This window comes from Sarcophilus harrisii, chromosome 4 (assembly GCF_902635505.1).
Source record: "Sarcophilus harrisii chromosome 4, mSarHar1.11, whole genome shotgun sequence".
Lineage (NCBI taxonomy): Eukaryota > Metazoa > Chordata > Mammalia > Dasyuromorphia > Dasyuridae > Sarcophilus > Sarcophilus harrisii.
The window spans coordinates 354,350,906-354,369,433 of record NC_045429.1 but is presented as its reverse complement, the minus strand read 5'-3'; the positions used below and the strand labels follow the sequence as shown (position 1 = coordinate 354,369,433).

The 18,528-nt window shown below is 35.2% G+C and overlaps 1 protein-coding gene across 14 annotated transcripts in view; it reads left to right on the top strand.

Annotated features, from left to right (window-relative positions):
- Positions 1-18,528, top strand: part of ACACA (acetyl-CoA carboxylase alpha) — a 249,149-nt gene that overhangs the window by 141,163 nt on the left and 89,458 nt on the right. For all 14 annotated transcript variants that reach the window (XM_031966554.1, XM_031966551.1, XM_031966547.1 and 11 more), the window contains 4 exons: positions 791-946; positions 3,849-4,052; positions 10,481-10,636; positions 12,709-12,855. In XM_031966554.1, coding sequence (XP_031822414.1) covers positions 791-946; positions 3,849-4,052; positions 10,481-10,636; positions 12,709-12,855 — 663 coding nt within the window. The remainder of the gene's footprint in view (positions 1-790; positions 947-3,848; positions 4,053-10,480; positions 10,637-12,708; positions 12,856-18,528) is intronic.

Sequence of the window (18,528 nt, the reverse complement as noted above, 5' to 3'; positions counted from 1 at the left end):
AGGAGTCAAGGGAACTTCTAGTACCTCTAATTTTAGACTAAGCTTGGTTAAAATAACTTGATAATATATTGTTTTTTGAGTTTTGCTGTCGTTGTTCTTTCTATTTAGATGGTTGTAGCTCCTAAGTTTATTGTTTTCCTGGTTCTGCTTTCTTTATTTTCCATCACTTCATATATGTCTTCCCAGGTTTCTCTGTATTTGTCATACATATTTTTCCTCATTAATATTTGATCTTTTATTGCATTCATATGCCACAATACATGTTGCAGTTATTCAGTTGATGAGCACGTGACTTGTTTCTAGTTCTTTGTTACTATGAAAGAGTGCTGCTATAAATATTTTAGTGTCTATGGGACCTTTATTTTTTGCCAGTCATTGACTTTCTTAAGATATATTCTGAAAGGAAATATCTGTATCAGAGGATGTGGTACTTTTTATTCACTTTCTTTCCCAATTGCTTTCCAGTGTAGTTGGACTCCAATGACATTGCCTCTTTCACCCCGGCTGAATGTTAAATATTTCCAGCTTTTGTCATGTTTGCCAGTTTTCTGGCATTAAGTGAAGCCTTATGTTCTTTTTCTTATGTCCTTTTGATGTTCTTTTTGTATTAGTGATCTGAATGATTTCATTTGGTTATGAAGAGTTTAAAATTTTTTAAAGAGCTATTTCTTTATATCCTTTGATTATTTATCTATTGGACAGTGGGTTTTGATCACTTAAGAACATTTTATTATTGCCTTCTCTATGCTTTAAACAGGTTTCTTATAATACTGTTGTTTTCCCTACATAGGAAGCCTCTTTTGAGTATCTGCAGAATGAGGGGGAGCGTCTGCTCCTGGAAGCCATGGATGAGTTGGAGGTTGCTTTTAACAATACCAATGTCCGAACTGATTGCAACCATATCTTCCTCAACTTTGTGCCCACAGTCATCATGGACCCATCAAAGGTACTTCTATCCTACTTGTTTCTGTCAGCACCATCAAGCATGAGGGGTACGTAATACCTTACTTTTGTCCCAAGAGCATATGGGAACACAGATTCTCATAGCCAAAACCTATTTAGTTTGCTAAAATAAACTTTGATTTTTATCTATCTTTGATTTGTCTATATGCTGTTCACTAGGAAAGCCTGCTTTGAATAGAGTACCTTTTTTTTTTTTTTTTTTTTTGAGTTTACAATACCAGACTAGTGATATGTAGAAAAAGGAAGAATCTCTCCTCCTTTTATATTGCTTCTTTTGTAAAATTTGTGACGGTTTTCTCATTTGGAATGGTGTCTTTTGCTGTTATTAGCCAGAGTCTTCCCTTGTGTATGCTAATCTATAGGAGGACTAATTTAGGTATTCTGGAAAATTGCATGAACTCTACAGGTCACATGGGTATTTTTGTGTAAATTACTGCTTCAATGCGCTAAACATCACGCTAGTGCCTCCAAGAGTTAATGCAGCTTCCCAAAGTGCCTAACTTATTCCTCTTGAGTATTTTTTCACGGGGTGAGAATTTGGTTAATAAGACATTTCACACACATTACATGTGATCCCTTCCCTAGAGGATCTATTTTTTAAATGCATGGCCTAGCATGCAAGGAATAAAAACGAAGGGATTCTGTACTTGACCTCTTACCCTTAGGGTGATAGTCTTTTTCTCATCATTCCCTGGGCTCCCCTTTCCTTTTTATTGGGTCCCACTCTATTCATTGCTTCTCCTGAGACTGGGAAGGTTTTGGTGACCGTGCATCCTAGTAGAGGAGGAAATAATATGATTCTCTCAGTCCGAGTTATAGGTACAGTCCTCTACATTTTTGAACCACTTATTTAAAATGTGAATGTCAGTTCAGAATTCTCAGTTTCCCAATAAATTTAAATGTTATCAGTCTTTAACCCTAGGAATAGCAGTTCCTTGAATAAAGAAATTCCCTACATTTGGGGACTTTTGATCTCTAAAGATTTTCAAGAAAATATTAAAATCTTTTGAGTTGATGTAATTACATCGAAATACACTAGAGTGATAAGCTTGATGACCTTTTCTGATTTGAGAATTTGTGTTGCCACCAAAACAAAACAAAACAAAACAAAAAAACCAACCTATGAGTATGGGCCATACTGTTTGAGAAGAGAAACATGCATATTCCCATGAAAAGAGAAATGTAAGAGAAGTTTAGTAGTCTTCTAAGATCTTGAGGGAAAGCATTTTTTAAAAAAAGAATTCACTTTATTTAGTGATACATCTCTTGGGACCTGTTGGTAGCTAATGTTAATGAAGAGAACATGAGCTTCTGAGAATATAAACTTGGTCAAAATAACTCTCCTCCTTGAAAACTAGGTAGTGATCTGTCTATTTGTATAGGAAGATCTTTATCTATACGATTTTCTTAGACACCGTAGGAGTATGTGCAGCATGGACCAAGCTTTAAAGCTTCTGGGCATAAGAGGAACTCCAAATCCTCCTAGAAATTGCCTTTCCTTAATGTGTACGATTTAACAATAGGCATATATTATAAAGTTTAATAAAACTGCATGGAACAAAGCTTATTGTAGTAATTGTTAAGTTTATTTAAAGTTCTTTAAATGCAATGATAACATAGTTATCATGCATATAAATGCTACTTAATAGCTCTTTACCAGAGGTTTTATTTTTATTGGGGGCTTTTTCTTTAATATTGTGGCTCCTAATTTTAGATATCATAGATCTTTGAAATATACTGGAATGAGTGTGTGTAAAAAGGGGAGAGGAGAATGAGATTCCCAATTTGTAGTGATGTAAGGTGGAGGCATCCACTCCATGGCTAGACCCTAACAAAGTCTTCACTGGCTTCATCCAAAAACAAGAACAGAGTTTGGAGGGTCTTTTTTTTTTTTTTTTATTTATTTATTTATTTATTTATTTATTTATTTATTTATTTAATAGCCTTTAATTTACAGGATATATACATGGGTAACTTTACAGCATTAACAATTGCCAAACCTCTTGTTCCAATCTTTCACCTCTTACCCCACCCCCCACCCCCTCCCCCAAATGGCAGGATGACCAGTAGATGTTAAATATATTAAAATATAACTTAGATACACAATAAGTATACATGACCAAAACATTATTTTGCTGTACAAAAAGAATCAGACTCTGAATTATTGTACAATTAGCTTGTGAAGGAAATCAAAGACGCAGGTGTGCATAAATATAGGGACTGGGAATTCAATGTGATGGTTTTTAGTCATCTCCCAGAGTTCTTTTTCTGGATAGCTAGTTCAGTTCATTACTGCTCCATTAGAAATGATTTGGTTGATCTCGTTGCTGAGGATGGCCTGATCCATCAGAACTGGTCATCATCTAGTATTGTTGTTGAAGTATATAATGATCTCCTGGTCCTGCTCATTTCACTCAGCATCAGTTCGTGTAAGTCTCTCCAGGCCTTTCTGAAATCATCCTGTTGGTCATTTCTTACAGAACAGTAATATTCCATAATTTTCATATACCACAATTTATTCAGCCATTCTCCAACTGATGGACATCCATTCAGTTTCCAGTTTCTAGCCACTACAAAAAGGGCTGCCACAAACATTCGTGCACATACAGGTCCCTTTCCCTTCTTTATAATCTCTTTGGGATATAATCCCAGTAGTAACACTGCTGGATCAAAGGGTATGCACAGTTTGATAACTTTTTGAGCATAGTTCCAAACTACTCTTTGGAGGGTCTTTTAAAAAAAAAAATAAAAAATTCTAACCAGATTATACCTTTGGAAAGTAACAGCCATTTATAACCTCCCAGAGTTAGGGATAGCTGCTGAGGAGCTCCACAGGATGGGGTATTTGTTGTAAGTCTTTGTGTTGTGTGGTTTTGTCATGTCAGATTGAGGAGTCTGTGAGGAGCATGGTGATGCGCTATGGAAGCCGGCTGTGGAAACTCCGAGTTCTCCAAGCAGAGCTGAAAATTAACATCCGCTTAACACCAACTGGAAAAGCAATTCCCATCCGCCTCTTCCTGACCAATGAGTCTGGCTATTATTTGGACATCAGTCTGTACAAGGAAGTGACTGACTCTAGGACAGCACAGGTATGACAGTCCATTTGCTTAGCTTAATTGAATCATAAAATCATGGCATTTGCTCCATTCTAACTTCTCTGGATATTTCTCCTGAACTATTATTGTCACTCAAGAGCAAGTAGAAGACAAAACAGGAGGAGAAATTCAGTATAATTTTAGAGTAATCTGTGGAATACCAAACAGGGATGTTTACATTTACCTGTTAAGTATTAATCTAATTTACTTGTCATATTTGATCCCAGTACTTTTGTGCTTAAAAATAGATGACTTATTCTTCAAATTTAAAAATGGAAACCCATGGAGTAACAATGTGCCTGGGAATCGAGGGAGGGGAGCTGGAGCTTTTCTTATTTTGCTAATCCAGACTTTAGCCACTATTGCTTTTTGTTGGAATCTAGATTTAGATCGACTTATCTTTGTTCTTTTCTCCCTCTCCCTTCTCTTCTTTCTCTTTTGAAAGAAAGAGATGTTATAATTTTGAGGGTCTGCTATTTAGAAAATTGCTCTTATGTACGTTCACAAATTCTTTCATACTTTCTTCTACACTTTGGATCTCAATATAAATTACATGGTAATAGTTTGTGTTCTTTTGAATCTAGGAAAAGTCATTTTTGCCAGTCTTCTGAAGCAGGTTTAAAAATCTGAATTGGCTGGACTATTATCAAGGTGACCTTTCATTTCAGTGTTTTGAGTTCCACTGTGTGATGGTCAAAAAAAAAGTCTATCCTTATAAGTACTTAACTGTTAAAATAAAGAAAGAATGAGAGAATGTGAGGAGGCAAATATGAATGTTCAGAATTTTTTTTACTGTATTTGATGTTTTTCAGGACATCCTTAAAGACATTTTCAGTTAGAGTTTTCCATGGGCAAGAATGGTTTTAATTAAATTCTACAGTGGCTTCAAGGCAGGTCCATTCTTGTGAAAAATAAAATGACCTCTTGAGATTTTAATGTTTTTGATAAATGTTTCTTCTTTATAACTGCCTTTTTAACAAATGAGAAAGATCTGAAACTTTTCCTCACCCTAGTTTATAGGGACACCAGATGCTGGTTCTCTCAGTGCTTTGGACATAGTAGGTATTCTGTTAATATTTATTGAATAAATGAATGAACAAACCATTCTTAGTGTGAAGGTAAGCTTCCTTTTAGAATAGCTATAGTACATTTTAAGGAAGGCTTAATGGGAAGGGTTTCCCAAGGGCCCTGTTATAGATGAGTTAAAAAGCTATAGCGACATAAACTAGGACCCTGGCTAATGGCCAGAGGATAGAATGGACAGATAGGGAATCCTCAAGGTCCAATTTTGATGACTTTATCTGAGCAAGTTGATTTATTTATGAATTTAAGGGAGTGTGGAAGTAAGTTGGTCAATGGAAATTTTAAAAATGTATATAAGCTTGACAGTTTCTGGTGAAAAGTATGTGTGTGGGTACACAGTGTATACATATGTGTTTTGTTGTATATTTTATTTATGTGTGTTTGTGTGTGTATATATATATATATATATAATGTACATGTACATATTTATGTATGCATATATATATTTATATATATGCATACATAAATAAAGGTCACATTAGGTGTGTATATGTGTGAATTCATGAATTCAAGACATGCATATCCCTAGATCTCAAATTGTGTTCATAGGGTAAACGGGTTATAAAGTTAACATAGATGTTAAAGTTCACAAGATAATCTCAAACACTAATTTTTACCACTTATTAAACTACCTGCCTGCCCTACATCTTTCCTGAGTCTGTTAACAAAATAGAAAATTAGCTTGCTTCAGTGTCATTTTTCATTTTCTCCCTCATACTGCCTGATATAAGTGCTAATGAATAACGAAATGGCCAAAAGTCCCTCAGCAGTGGGGAGAAATAGCACTCCATGAAAGCTTCCCAAACCCCCTCCCAGCTAGATGTGCTATCTCTGATTTCCTCTGGCATATTGCATTTCTTCTGTAGGACTTATCTCTTCCCTTGTAGTTTATTTGTGTACAAGTCTTATCTTCCCTACCAGATTTTAAGCTTTTTGAAATCAGAGGCCTTGCTTTTTTTTTTTTTTTTTTTTTTTTTTGGTCTTCCACCACTTCTACGATAATATCTCTTATATAGTTGGTGCTCAATAAGTGCTTGGAGAATTCCCTATCTCACCTTACTTAATCTACTTTCAATATCTCAAAATTTGATTTCTTCTAGCTTTTTAACATTGCAGTCCCATCATCTCCATTGGTGTTTTCAAACTTAAATAGAAACAGAGGGTACTAAGCCATAGTAGACTCTCACAAGATCCTTGTGAGTTGCATATTAACTTAGTTTAAAAACTGTCTCTATTGTTTCATTGTGTCTTTATGTATTTTGTTTAATATTTTCCAATTATATTTTAATCTGGTTCAGGCCATGCTCAGGAAAGTTGAGGGCTTTACGTGGCCCATGGACTGCCTGGTTTATATCTCTGATCTACATTGTCTTCTAAAAGCCTGTGGGGCAAATCTATCGCATAGATGAAAATGAGTTAGCATTATCTGTGTATATCCTAGATTGAGACCATAGTCATCATGGAGCAGCAATCAGAGCCAGATATTGATGGAAGCCCTTAGTTCCAGCCTCCAAGCAGTCACTGGTATTGGCTAATGACTATTCTTTCTATGTCTGCTTATGTGTGCCTACATACATAAACATATTGCTTCCCATTTATTATTCACTGCATTGTGAATATATAGTTTGTGTATTCATGCATACAGTGCCTAGTTCAGTGTCATATACCCTGTGGGCACTCAATAAATATTAATTGAATTGAAATAATAGCATCCCTTATAAATATTCATCAGCAAATAAAACTATCTAAATATATGGAGTATGAAGTGCTCTCCTGGAAATATTTGAGTTAAAATGATTAAAAACCATCCTATTAATTCCATAATATGATATGGTGGACCTGCTGTAGTCATATCCATAGTATACTACAATATATACTTGGGGTAATACCTCTGTCATTGGAGAGTGTTATTATAGGATATGTCAGAATAGCTCACTTGGCAGTTGGTGTATATGAAGGTGATTCATACCATCTCTAGTTGAGAGCTTTTCATACTTGTAAATTTGAAGCCTTAAGCAAATTGTAATATAGTACTTATGAACTACCTTTGTTGAGAAGTGACCTGGATTCTATTAACAAAGGGAAGGCTGGGCTGAGCTCTTCCAACTTTAGACTATACTGATTGGTTAGTTGGCATACTTTCTAAATACAAGGAAGAGAAAAGAGAAGAGTTTTGGCCCAAATCTGAAACATGACTTCTTTGGTATGTGAACTTGAACTTGGGAGTGATCTTTCTGTAATAATTATTGCCTTTTCAAAAGTAAAAGAGGGTGTCAGGTAATTTCTGGGTAGTGAGAACACTGAATATATTATATCTTAGAAGCCTAAGTAAGTTACCTTTCCAGCCAGGGACGCTTCAAGAAAAAAATTTTTTTTTCTCTAGAATCAGACTTTGTGAGTTGAAAGGTACCTTAGTGGCCATTTAGCCCAATCTGTAAGTGGAAGGAATCCCCCCTCTAACATGACCATAAAGTAGTTGTCCAAACTTTGTACAAATTCTTCATTTGACAGATTTGTTCTCCCACTGATTCACCATATCCCTTTGCTCTACCTTCTAATTGTTACATTTAGTTTTTCTTATTTACTTTTAACTTTGTCATCCCAGGTTCTATTCCATGCCTCCTTTTTGCCCTCTTCTTTCTTTCTCTTTATATAGAGAGCACGCACATGCTTTATTTTTTAAAAATTATGAACTTGTTAAATATTCACAAACACGATAATTTCATTATAAAAAAGATAGCATATGGAAATATAAACTGTTAAGTAATACTTGATTTGTTTAAAGTATATATTATAATTAGCTTGGTATATCAGCACTCTCCTCCCTGTTTGTATCCCCTTTCTCTATTTTCTTAGTAATTTAACAAATATTTTATTGCTTTTCTTCTATTTTTTTGGGGGGTGGTGTGGTGGTATCATTATGCTTGAACACTCCTCTTTCCTCTCTAAAAAGGAACTGTAGCAAAACAAATATAGTCCAGCAAAACAGATTCCACGTTGTACATACCTGAGAATGTCTGTCTTGTTCAGTACTTAAAGTTCATCTACTCTCTGCCAAGAAATAGGATACATACTTTATAATCAGTCTTTTAAAATTGTTCTTAATATTAAAATTGTCAAATTTTTTTTTTTCTCAAAAAATAAAAGTCATTGCTTAAGTTGTCTTCCATGTTCTGGTCTTGTCAAGCTAAATCATTTCTTATAGAGCTTCCCAGGTTTCTCTAAATCTGTACCTTTCATTTAGTGCAATAATAACACATTTTGTTTATGTTCTTTAATTTATTTGAGCATTTCTTGATTGAATATCCACTACTTCTCACCCCTCTCCCACCTTCCCAATTTTTTGTTATATCAATAAATTCCTGTACATGGATAATGGATATTCTTTTTCTCTGTTTTTGATTTTTTTGGAATGTGGGCCTGTTAGTGATGTTATTGGATGAAAAGGTTATATGTGATGTGGAGATCAAAATTATTTTCCAGAATGATGGAGCATACTCATTGTTCCTCCATCAGTGCATCAATGTGCCTATCTTCTTAGAACTCTTCCAGCAATTATCATTTTCATTTTTTCCTCATCTTTGCCAATTTGATAGGTATGAGGTAGAACCTCACAGTTTTCATTTGTACTTCTTTAATTTGAATTTGGAATAATTTTTTTCATCCACAATTCACAAGTGATTATAGTTTCCCCCAATAATTTGTATATCAGATCTTTATGAGAGGAATTTGATGCATAGATTTCTCTCCTTCTCCCCTCCTCCCATTAGTTGATTAACTAGTTGATTAATTGCAAGCTGATGTTATTTGTGTTTTAAAAAAAAGTTTCCCTAATGTTAATAATCAGACTTGATTCATTTTATTTCTTGTGATCATCCCTTATTTGGTCAAGAAATATTCTCCCTTATGATCTTTTATATCTAGTTCATATATCCATTTGGAGTTTATTATAGTATATGGTTTTGGATGTTGGTATAAATTTAATTTCTGGCATACTTTTCCATTTTTTCATGTTTTTTGTCAATAGCTTATGTTTATCCTAGGCTTTGTCCTTGTCCTTGGACTTTTCAAATAATATGCTCCAGTATTCAGTTACTTTCGGGTCTTGTGCTTATAATCTTTTTGTGGTGAGTAGGTTATTATGCTAGACTTGAGGTCAGAATTAACTGAAGTGGAATTCAATGTCAGAGACAGTCTGACTCTGGGCAAGTGTTTTAACTTCTGTATCTCTTCTGTAAAATGAGGATAATCATAGCACTTATCTCACTGGATTGTTGTTTGGTATTCAAACCAAATATTGTTTGTAAAGCACTTTGTAAACCTTAAAGTGCTGCACAAAGTGAGCCATCCTCCTCTTCCTTGTCATTATTATCAAATTCTGATTTTTAAATAGTATTCCTTATTTGTGTTGATTACTACTTTGTTGAATATTTTCAGGTCTTTTGTTTCTGAACTTTCTTCATTATTTCCTTCAAGATTTTTGACTTTTTTTCCCCTTCCAATGAATTTTTTGTCTAGTTCTAAAAAAATACTCCTGTGTGATTCTTTTTCTTTCTCAAGCCATCTATCCATCTCTTTACTTCTATCTCAGCAGAGAATCTTGCCTCATTTTACTGAGAGTTATGGGTGGTATTCATTGTGATCTCTGTCTTCCCAATTCAACACCTGACATTCCCACAACATAATCCTGTTTTCCTCTTTTTTGCTCCACTCTGACAAAGTAATGACCTTTCTTGCCAGAACTGACTCCTCTGTGGTCCCCTCTAGAATATTGCCCCTTTAGTTATCTCCTCACTGTCCCTAATTTAGTTTCTCAGGGTACTAACTACACTGACTTCTCCCTCTGTTGCCTGCAGCCATGCTCAAATTTACTTTTTTATCTCCCTTAAACACTTCATTTGACCCTTTCATTCCCTCAATTTATTGACCTAAATCTTTCCTCCTTTTCCTTCCTTTATTGCCAGACTCCTGAAGAAAAACTGCCTCAGCTCTTCTCTTTACTTTTCTATTTCCTCCTCTCTTCCTTCTCACAATGGAGCTCTTATCCATCTTCTGATATTGCTTAGTATTTTTCTTTGCATGTGTTTTATTCCGTTTGGTACAATGTAAAATCTGTGTGTAAGAATTGGTTTTGTTTTGTTTTATCTTTATATCCCCAATCCCCCTTATGTTGTAATAATAATAGTAGTAGTAGTAGTAGTAGTAGTAGTAGTAGTAGTAGTAGTAGTAGTACAATAACAATTATCTCTTAATAGGTATAACTTCTTGACACATTTAACTGAACTGAAGTGATTTTTCCCTGTGTCTCAGCTCTCCATGTCATTTACCTTTTCCTGCAGATCATGTTCCAGGCATATGGAGACAAACAGGGTCCACTACATGGGATGCTGATCAATACTCCTTATGTGACCAAAGACTTGCTACAATCCAAGAGATTCCAGGCACAAACCTTAGGGACAACATATATTTATGATATTCCTGAGATGTTCCGGCAGGTAAAGTAGGCCTGGGAAATGCTGGGAGTAGCTATTTCAGGAAGCAAGGGTTTCCTGATTTTTTGCCTGTTCCATCTTTGCTTGGATTAAAAAGTGTTTCTAAAATGTAGGTGAGAGGTCATGATTCCACTCCCATTTGATTTGTAGTGTGCTATTTGGTCATTCATGAGATGGGAAGAGGTTTCTTAATAGTTTAATATAAGGAACCCTGAGAATGCAAATTATCTACAGAGTAGAAAAAATGAATTAAGGTCCATGTTGGTGGTTTACAGTGGCTTGTATCTATATTTGGATATTGATTGCTATATTAAGACTGTATTCAGATTCTGATATTAGCAAAGATGTATGAAACTTTAATTCCCAACGTCTTATTTTCAGACATAACTTGAGCCATCCAGCTGATAAAATTGAAATAATATTGAAACAGAAAATATATGAATGGCCATAGATAGCATGATACACAGTTTAAAATACAAGTCTTTTTATGAGAGATTTATTATAGCAGAATAAAAACTAGCTTATAAGAAAACATGACATTTTAAATCTCATACTCTATTATGAAAATAAATTCTTTGATCTGCATAGTGGATCTCCATGCAGCAGACTCTCTCTTTCCTTCTCCCCTCCCCCCCAATTAATAGATGGGCGAAAAAGGTGTATTACAGTTGAAAAAATAAGAGAGAAAGCATACTGTATTGGCCTTAAAAAAATATGAATAGAGGATTTTTCCAAGCCTCTGACGTTAATACTATCCAACATTAGTGAATTTGAATTTTAATAAAATATATGACCTTGGTAAATAACCTATTGGTAATCCTAGTATTATTTACAAATATAATAGAATCCCTTTATAATACAAGATTTTTTTACATAAGATTTGGATATATTGCAGATCAAATTATATTTCTTGAAACATAACAGTTATAAAAAACAGTTTATAAAAGTTCAAACTCTGATATAACCTAGTTAACTGATAAGGAGCATTTGCCTTGTTTTCCAGTACCAGTGTTGTTAAGAAATTCTAAGGTGTTTTTCCTATCCATGTCTATTTTAGAGTCCATACTAGTGATGGTGGTGTGATGATTGTGTTAGTGTTTGAGACATTCATGCTTTGAATATAGCTTTGATGAACTAGGTAGAAAAAAACTAATTCCCTCAGAAGCCAGAGCCGAGCCATCAGTAGAAATGATTCTGATTAGGCTTAAATATTTCTCCAATTTATGCATGGCCAAAATTACCATTTTCAGATTGGTTTATCTCTCTTCAAGCCCATGTTCTCATGTTAGCCCTGAAGTAGAGATAGCAAAATTATGGATATAGCACTTGGAAGAAGTTGTTCTGAAGGAGAAGTTCCTGAATGTCATTTTCTTCCATGTTTCCTGAATCCTTATTATTTAGTAAGATATCACAAGGCAGTACAACTCTGTTTATTGATTCATCTTGTTTAGTGGTGAACCATTCCATTTCTTTAAGGGTTTTTCCCCTTCTGAAGCTAAGTGAACTCTATCCGCTCTTCTCTTGAATTTTTCTGGAATATAACCAGGTTTGTTGTTTTGTTTATCCCCCCAATCCTGAAATACTCTTTTCTCACCTCTGCCCCCTTGAATACCTGGCTACTTTCAGATCTTAGGCTTTCTTTACCCCCAGCTGCTGAGGTCTTCCCCCAAAATTCCCCTGCATTTACTTCATTTTTACTTTTCCATCAGTCTTGGTAGAATGTATAAAACTACTCTGTGTCAGGGATTGTTTTGTTTTTATCTTGGTGTGCTCAGTGCTTTACATTGTGCTAATTATAAAGTAGGTGCTTTTAATACATGTTGGTGGATTTTTTTTTTTCTGTGAAAATAAATTGGGAACTTTGGGTAAGGCTTTTCATTTTTAATGAATGTATAGTTTTAATTTATTCTTTTCTACTTTTATTAGAATCTGGGATGTTTTGTCTATTTAGATAACTATGTTAAAGAGATGAAAGAATAGTATGAGGCAAAATTAACCTTAATTGACTATATAAAAGTGTTCAAAATTTTTTCTTTAACAGCAAATTTTTTCTTTTTTTAACTTTTCCTTTCTAGTCTCTTATCAAACTCTGGGAATCTATGTCAGCCCAAGCATTCCTACCAGCCCCACCACTGCCTTCTGATATGCTAACTTACACTGAATTGGTGTTGGATGATCAAGGTCAGCTGGTACATATGAACAGGCTTCCAGGAGGAAACGAGGCAAGTTTTATGATTTTCACTCTTTGCACCATTTATTTGTTGCCTCAGTGATCACGGGTCACTGAATTGTCTTCTAGATACCTAAAAAGGCTCTTTTATAACCTAACTCTTTCCCCTAAGTATTAGCTGAGGAAAGATACAATTCCTAGATTTTTATCTTTTTCTCCTTATAATCCATTGTTTTCCATTGCTCACTATTTTATAATTACATCACACCCCTACATTGAGACTTTACTTGATTTTTGCTTTGCTTTTAAACTTTATATGAATGTTGAGAAGAGTGAAGACAGTTAAGTGTATGAAAAGAATATCCTACAGGGAGAGATGGCCTCTTCTGGCTTTGTGCTACTGTTCCCAGAGAAATATCCAGCAGCTCAAAAAGGGCTACCTTCATAACACCATCTGGGAATGTTTTGTTTATAGAAGAATTATGTTGGATATACTTTTGTTATAAGGAAAATGTGTTTTCTTCCACATAAGAATGTATCTTAATCAAATATGGGCTGCTTGCTCATACATCTAAGGTATGGTTTTGCCCTGGGTTTACCTTGAGAATGCAAAGAGTAAACGATTTTATTATAGGACTGGCATAAGGATTCAGCCAAATGTAGTGCATCAGACTCATAGGAGTTCTTCAGATGGGACATTTTGATAAGCAGAAGAAACAGGAGGTTAGGGAAGGGAGAATATGATGAATTCTGATGAGATTAGATATACGCACTTACACTTATTCCCACCCACAAAGTGGAAGAAGAGATGTGGCACTCATCTGTCTGATGAGTCCCTGAACAGTGACCAAAACTCTCTCTCTCTCTCTTTTTTTTTTTTTTTTTGATGGTGGTGGTGGTTGATGATGTTGTTGGTGGATATGATGGTGGGGGTGGGGGGGTGGTATGTGTGTGTGTGTGTGTGTGTGTGTGTGTGTGTGTGTGTGTGTATGTGTGTGTGTGTGTGTGTGTGTGTGTGTGTGTGTTGTGTGTGTGTGTGTGTGTGTGTGTGTGTGTGTGTTTGGGGGGATGGTGGTAGTGTGCTGGACTTCATTTTGATTCAGAGAACAGAGGATTTTCCCGAAATGGAACCACCCTTGCTAAGTTAGGGCTGAGAAGAAAAAATGTTTTAACTAATGTAATTAAAACACAAAATGAGATTTTTTGCCAAGTGAAAACCAGCTGCAGTGCTGTGAGAAACCTCTTGCTATGATCTTTTTCTCCTGCTTTTTCTTGTTCTCATTCTGTGTTTGAGCGAATGGAAACTGGGGGAATAGTGAAGTCCCAGAGGGACAGAGCTCTGTTCTTGCTGAAATTACAAGCACAGAGCTGCCTGGGCATGAACATGTAGTGTTTACTCTGCCAGTATGAATACAAATAGTCTTATTATACGGGACTCTGTACCCAAAGACCACAAAAAAGAATAAAAAAATTAAAGGTTTTTTTTAACCCTTTTAAGACCCAAAGTATCTTGTGAAGAAATGGGATGCCCTGAAGAACAACTGTGTATTACATCATATCTTTTAATTTACAACTTGATTGAGGGCCTCCATATGAGTCCTTCTCTTTGGTGCTATGCTGAAATCTGGGTAGAGTATCTTCTAGTGTCTATTTAAAAATTTATTTTAATGAAGTGCATAAACAGTCTACTTTTTAATAAACTACGCTTTTTTGGATACACATCTTTTTCTCAATTGCCTGTTATATTTTCTTTTCTTTTCTTTAAAAGACTGGTCATCTTAGAGGCTTGTGTCTTAGCTTCTTCTTTCTCTGTGTGTCATAGCTAGGGCAGAGTAGTTAGTGGTGATTCCTTGCAGTGTCTGGGGAAGTCTGTCAGAAGCCTCAGATTATAAAATAAGAATGAGATTTGGGGGATTAGTAAATAACTCTGTTAGTAGTCCCTTGCACATACAATGGGTTATGTCTGCTGAGAGACTGCCCAATCCAAGGATTGGGTTTCAGTAGTCAGAGCTCTGAAGGACTGCTGATACTTGGAAAATGACGAGGTGTCATAAGGAAATATTTCTTTATGCTCAGCCCAGTTTTATCAGACAGACTGACTTTTGGCTATTTCCATTTAATTATCCTTTGAACAGGGAGACAAATTTGTCATGAATCTAGGTAGCATTCCATGTATTACCTGAAAAATGATGCAGAGTTGAAATGGGCTCATGAAGATGAGACTGAGCACAGATAAGTTTTTCCTGAATCTTTCCTAAAGAGAATGGACATCTGAACAGGATTGAGATTAGGTTTATTTTTTTAAAAATAATAAAAATGGGTCCAAATCATATTTTTTCTGAAAGACAAGGCTCAATATAGATGCAGTGCTGCTCCATATGCATTAAAAAATCACAATTGGGTATCATTCAGACATGATAGCTTTTTGTTGGCTTGCCATCATGGGTGGTGTCCTTGTGCCCTTGAAGGAGTGAAATTTGAGTTTTGGATTTGGGCTGTTAACCTAAAGAGATCTGGGATAAAAATAGAATTGGCCACTCTTACAATTGTTCTTTGGAGTACTCTTCCTTCCACCAGCCATTTGTGAGTAGAGTCCTGAATGGTGCAATCTTGGGCTGCACCAATATTATCATAATGTCCAGCCTGGATTGGGAACACCATTTCTAGTCTGGGAGCCACCTTGGAGAGGGGGCAGAGAGACTCTGGATTGCATGTATATAATGTAGATCCAAAGGGGAGATGACTAGAAGCTGGGAGAAAAGAAAACTCGAGGGAACATGATCAGCTTTCCAGATATCTGAAGGATTGTCACTTGTAGAAAGAATGACACTTTTAACTCTGGAGTGGGGGACTAGGACTTCGTAGAAGCAACATCAATTTAGACTTTAGCTCAATATACAAAGGAACTTCTAACTATTAGAGCCATTCAGAAAGAAATCTGTCTTTCCATTTTCTTTTCTATATTACTAAATGGAGAAAATGATAATGGAGAAAGACTTGGCACAATGTATTGTAATTTTATTTTTGGTAACTTGTTTTCTATTTGAAGAAGAGAAGAATATTGGTTTCTAAGAGAAATGTGCCCTGCATTTTATTTTATTTTTTTTTAATTTAATAGCCTTTTATTTACAGGTTATATGCATGGGTAACTTTACAGCGTTAACAATTGCCAAACCTCTTGTTCCAATTTTTCACCTCTTACCCCCCACCCCCTCCCCTAGATTGTGCCCTGCATTTTAAACATGTATGTCTGAATTAGGGGCAGTGAGGGTATTTTCCTTTCTAACAACATAGTCACGGGTCTTCCTAATGACTGACAAGTGTTACTACATCGTGAAAGTTATATTTGAATGTCATTGTGTCTAGTATTGGTTTAAAGTCACAGTGGTGGGGGGGGAGTAGGCTACCAAATCCATGAACCCATATTACTTGCAGATAATTCCACAGATGAGGGCTTTCTTTTTCTTTTTTTTTTTTCATTTGAAGTAGTTTTGTGTAATGATGAAAATGGAAGGGGATATTAAGAAGCTGATGAACATTGTATATAAGCAGCCAGGTAGATGAATTTATGCTATTTAGTCCACAATCAGTAGAAAAGCTATAGAACAGCAGGTTTTCCCAATTTTGAAGAAGTCATGTTCATTTTGCTGCCAGTTTGCTAACTTGTTTTGATTGTTCAGTGGAAACTGTAATTGTAGGTGGGAAAAATTTGAGTAACAGCTCACAATCCTGTGCAGCTGCTTATCGTGTGAAATCCTATTATTAAATGGCTCAGACTAAAAGCGGGCATAGGGCTGCGTATGGGACCTGACCGAGAGCAGCTTATTCTTGCATTGTGTAGGAGGCTAGTGAGAAAGCATACAGACAGGCCTCTTTTAGAATTTAGTCTTATTCATTCTGAGATATGTTCTCAGCTTTCCATCATCCTTGTACCTCCTAATAGCCTTGTGAAATAGGTTAGTAACCTTTCCCACTTTATAAGTGGGCAAAGACATCTATAAAATGGATTGTGAGAGAAAGGAACATGATTTTCTGTCATAGAATCATAGAATTTAAAACTATAAGGTCCTTACATTTTACTGATGAAGAAACTGAGGCCCCTCCATGGGGGAAATGACTTGACCAAGATTGCAGAACTTAGTGACCGAATTGGGAGAATAACCAGATAACTATCTCTAAATGTATGTTTACTTCTTACTTAGTTGGATTGAGCAATATTTTTCTTGTTTCTGTTGTGATGAGAAATAGTTGTAGGTTTTAGAATTAGCGATAATACATTAGGAAGGAGTGTATACATCAGAGAGATACTTTTGTTAAACTTTTTTTTTTAATTTGGCAAGAAAAGAAATTATTGATTTATCACAAAATTACATTTTTCCCATCCAAACTTTTATAGAAAGGGAATGCATTTTACAATGGAATGTAATTTGACAGATCCTCTATCCTGCTAAGCTACCACACTGAATTTATGTGGTTGCTCTGGTTTCCCATTTTTCACATGGACACTAGATGTCAGGGTTTTTCCTTTGCAGCAGTTTTATATTCAAATGTGTTAGTCTAATTGCCCCATGGAGAAGCCTTGTGGGCCCACAATATCTGGCTACATTTTAAACTTTATGCCTGAAGATTTGTGAAACTTAACATTCAACTTTGTCTTAGAAAAAATTAAATAATAACTAAATAAAATAAATGAAAGTTTAATAATCATCTAACTTTAGTGATTTTTTATATTGCTTTCTAAGCTCTTGGTGAAAGACAGAATTAGAAAGAGAACATAAATGAGAATCTAGTTCTAGGACTGTCCATTCTCACTAAATGCCCTTAATTTAATAATTGAACAGTATTTATTAGGGATCATTTTCTTTACCACTACTGAGTGTCCTTCTAGTTTGTGTTGGTGTGAACATCTGAAATTTTCAACTTGAGTGTGACATTTTTCAGAGGTGGGAATAAGAGAAAAAACTGTAAGCCAAGTGGATTGGGAGAAATTAATTACTGGATACATTTTCATACTTTATTAGGGTTCCTAAAATCAAAGCTGTTTTCTTTCATTTCAAAGAAGCATTGCAGCTGTTGGAGCAGTCTATCCCCCCAGTTCAATGCATCAGCATATTTGATAGTCCCAAAGGAATTTCTTTGTTTAGCCAGTTCTACTCTAGTTAAACCTACTTTAACGCCAATATAACTATATATGTGTAGGTTAGAGAGAGAAAAGGAGGGTGGGACTCAGAGTAGGAAAAGATGAATGGCATACTGCTTTTCAAGAACAAGCATTTTTCCAGCTTAAATTTAAATTCTGTTCATTATATTTTATCAAACAATAATTGTTATGAATTAAGTTAATTTTTACTTTTGTTTCATTCTTTTGGAATATTTACCTTTTGGTAGCAATGGTTGTGGCAACCTGAGTCACTGTTGTCTGCAGCTTTTTAACAGTGCTAGAAGAAAATTGGGTTTATTTGTATTGTTTTAGTGCATCAAAATTGATCCTGGGCTGATATAAGAGTAGTAGGTATGAGAATCAGCCTAATCCTGAGAAGGAATCATTGAACTGAGACCCTAAATTTGTACCTGTTCCAAAAACCAGTTTTTTTTTTTTCCATAAAGTGGGGAAAATAATACTTATCATGATCTGTCTCTGAAGATAGTCTATTAATAAATGCTTTGAGATCTTTAGCAGAAAGGCTTCGTATCCCACTTGTTATATATAAGCATCCTTCATTAT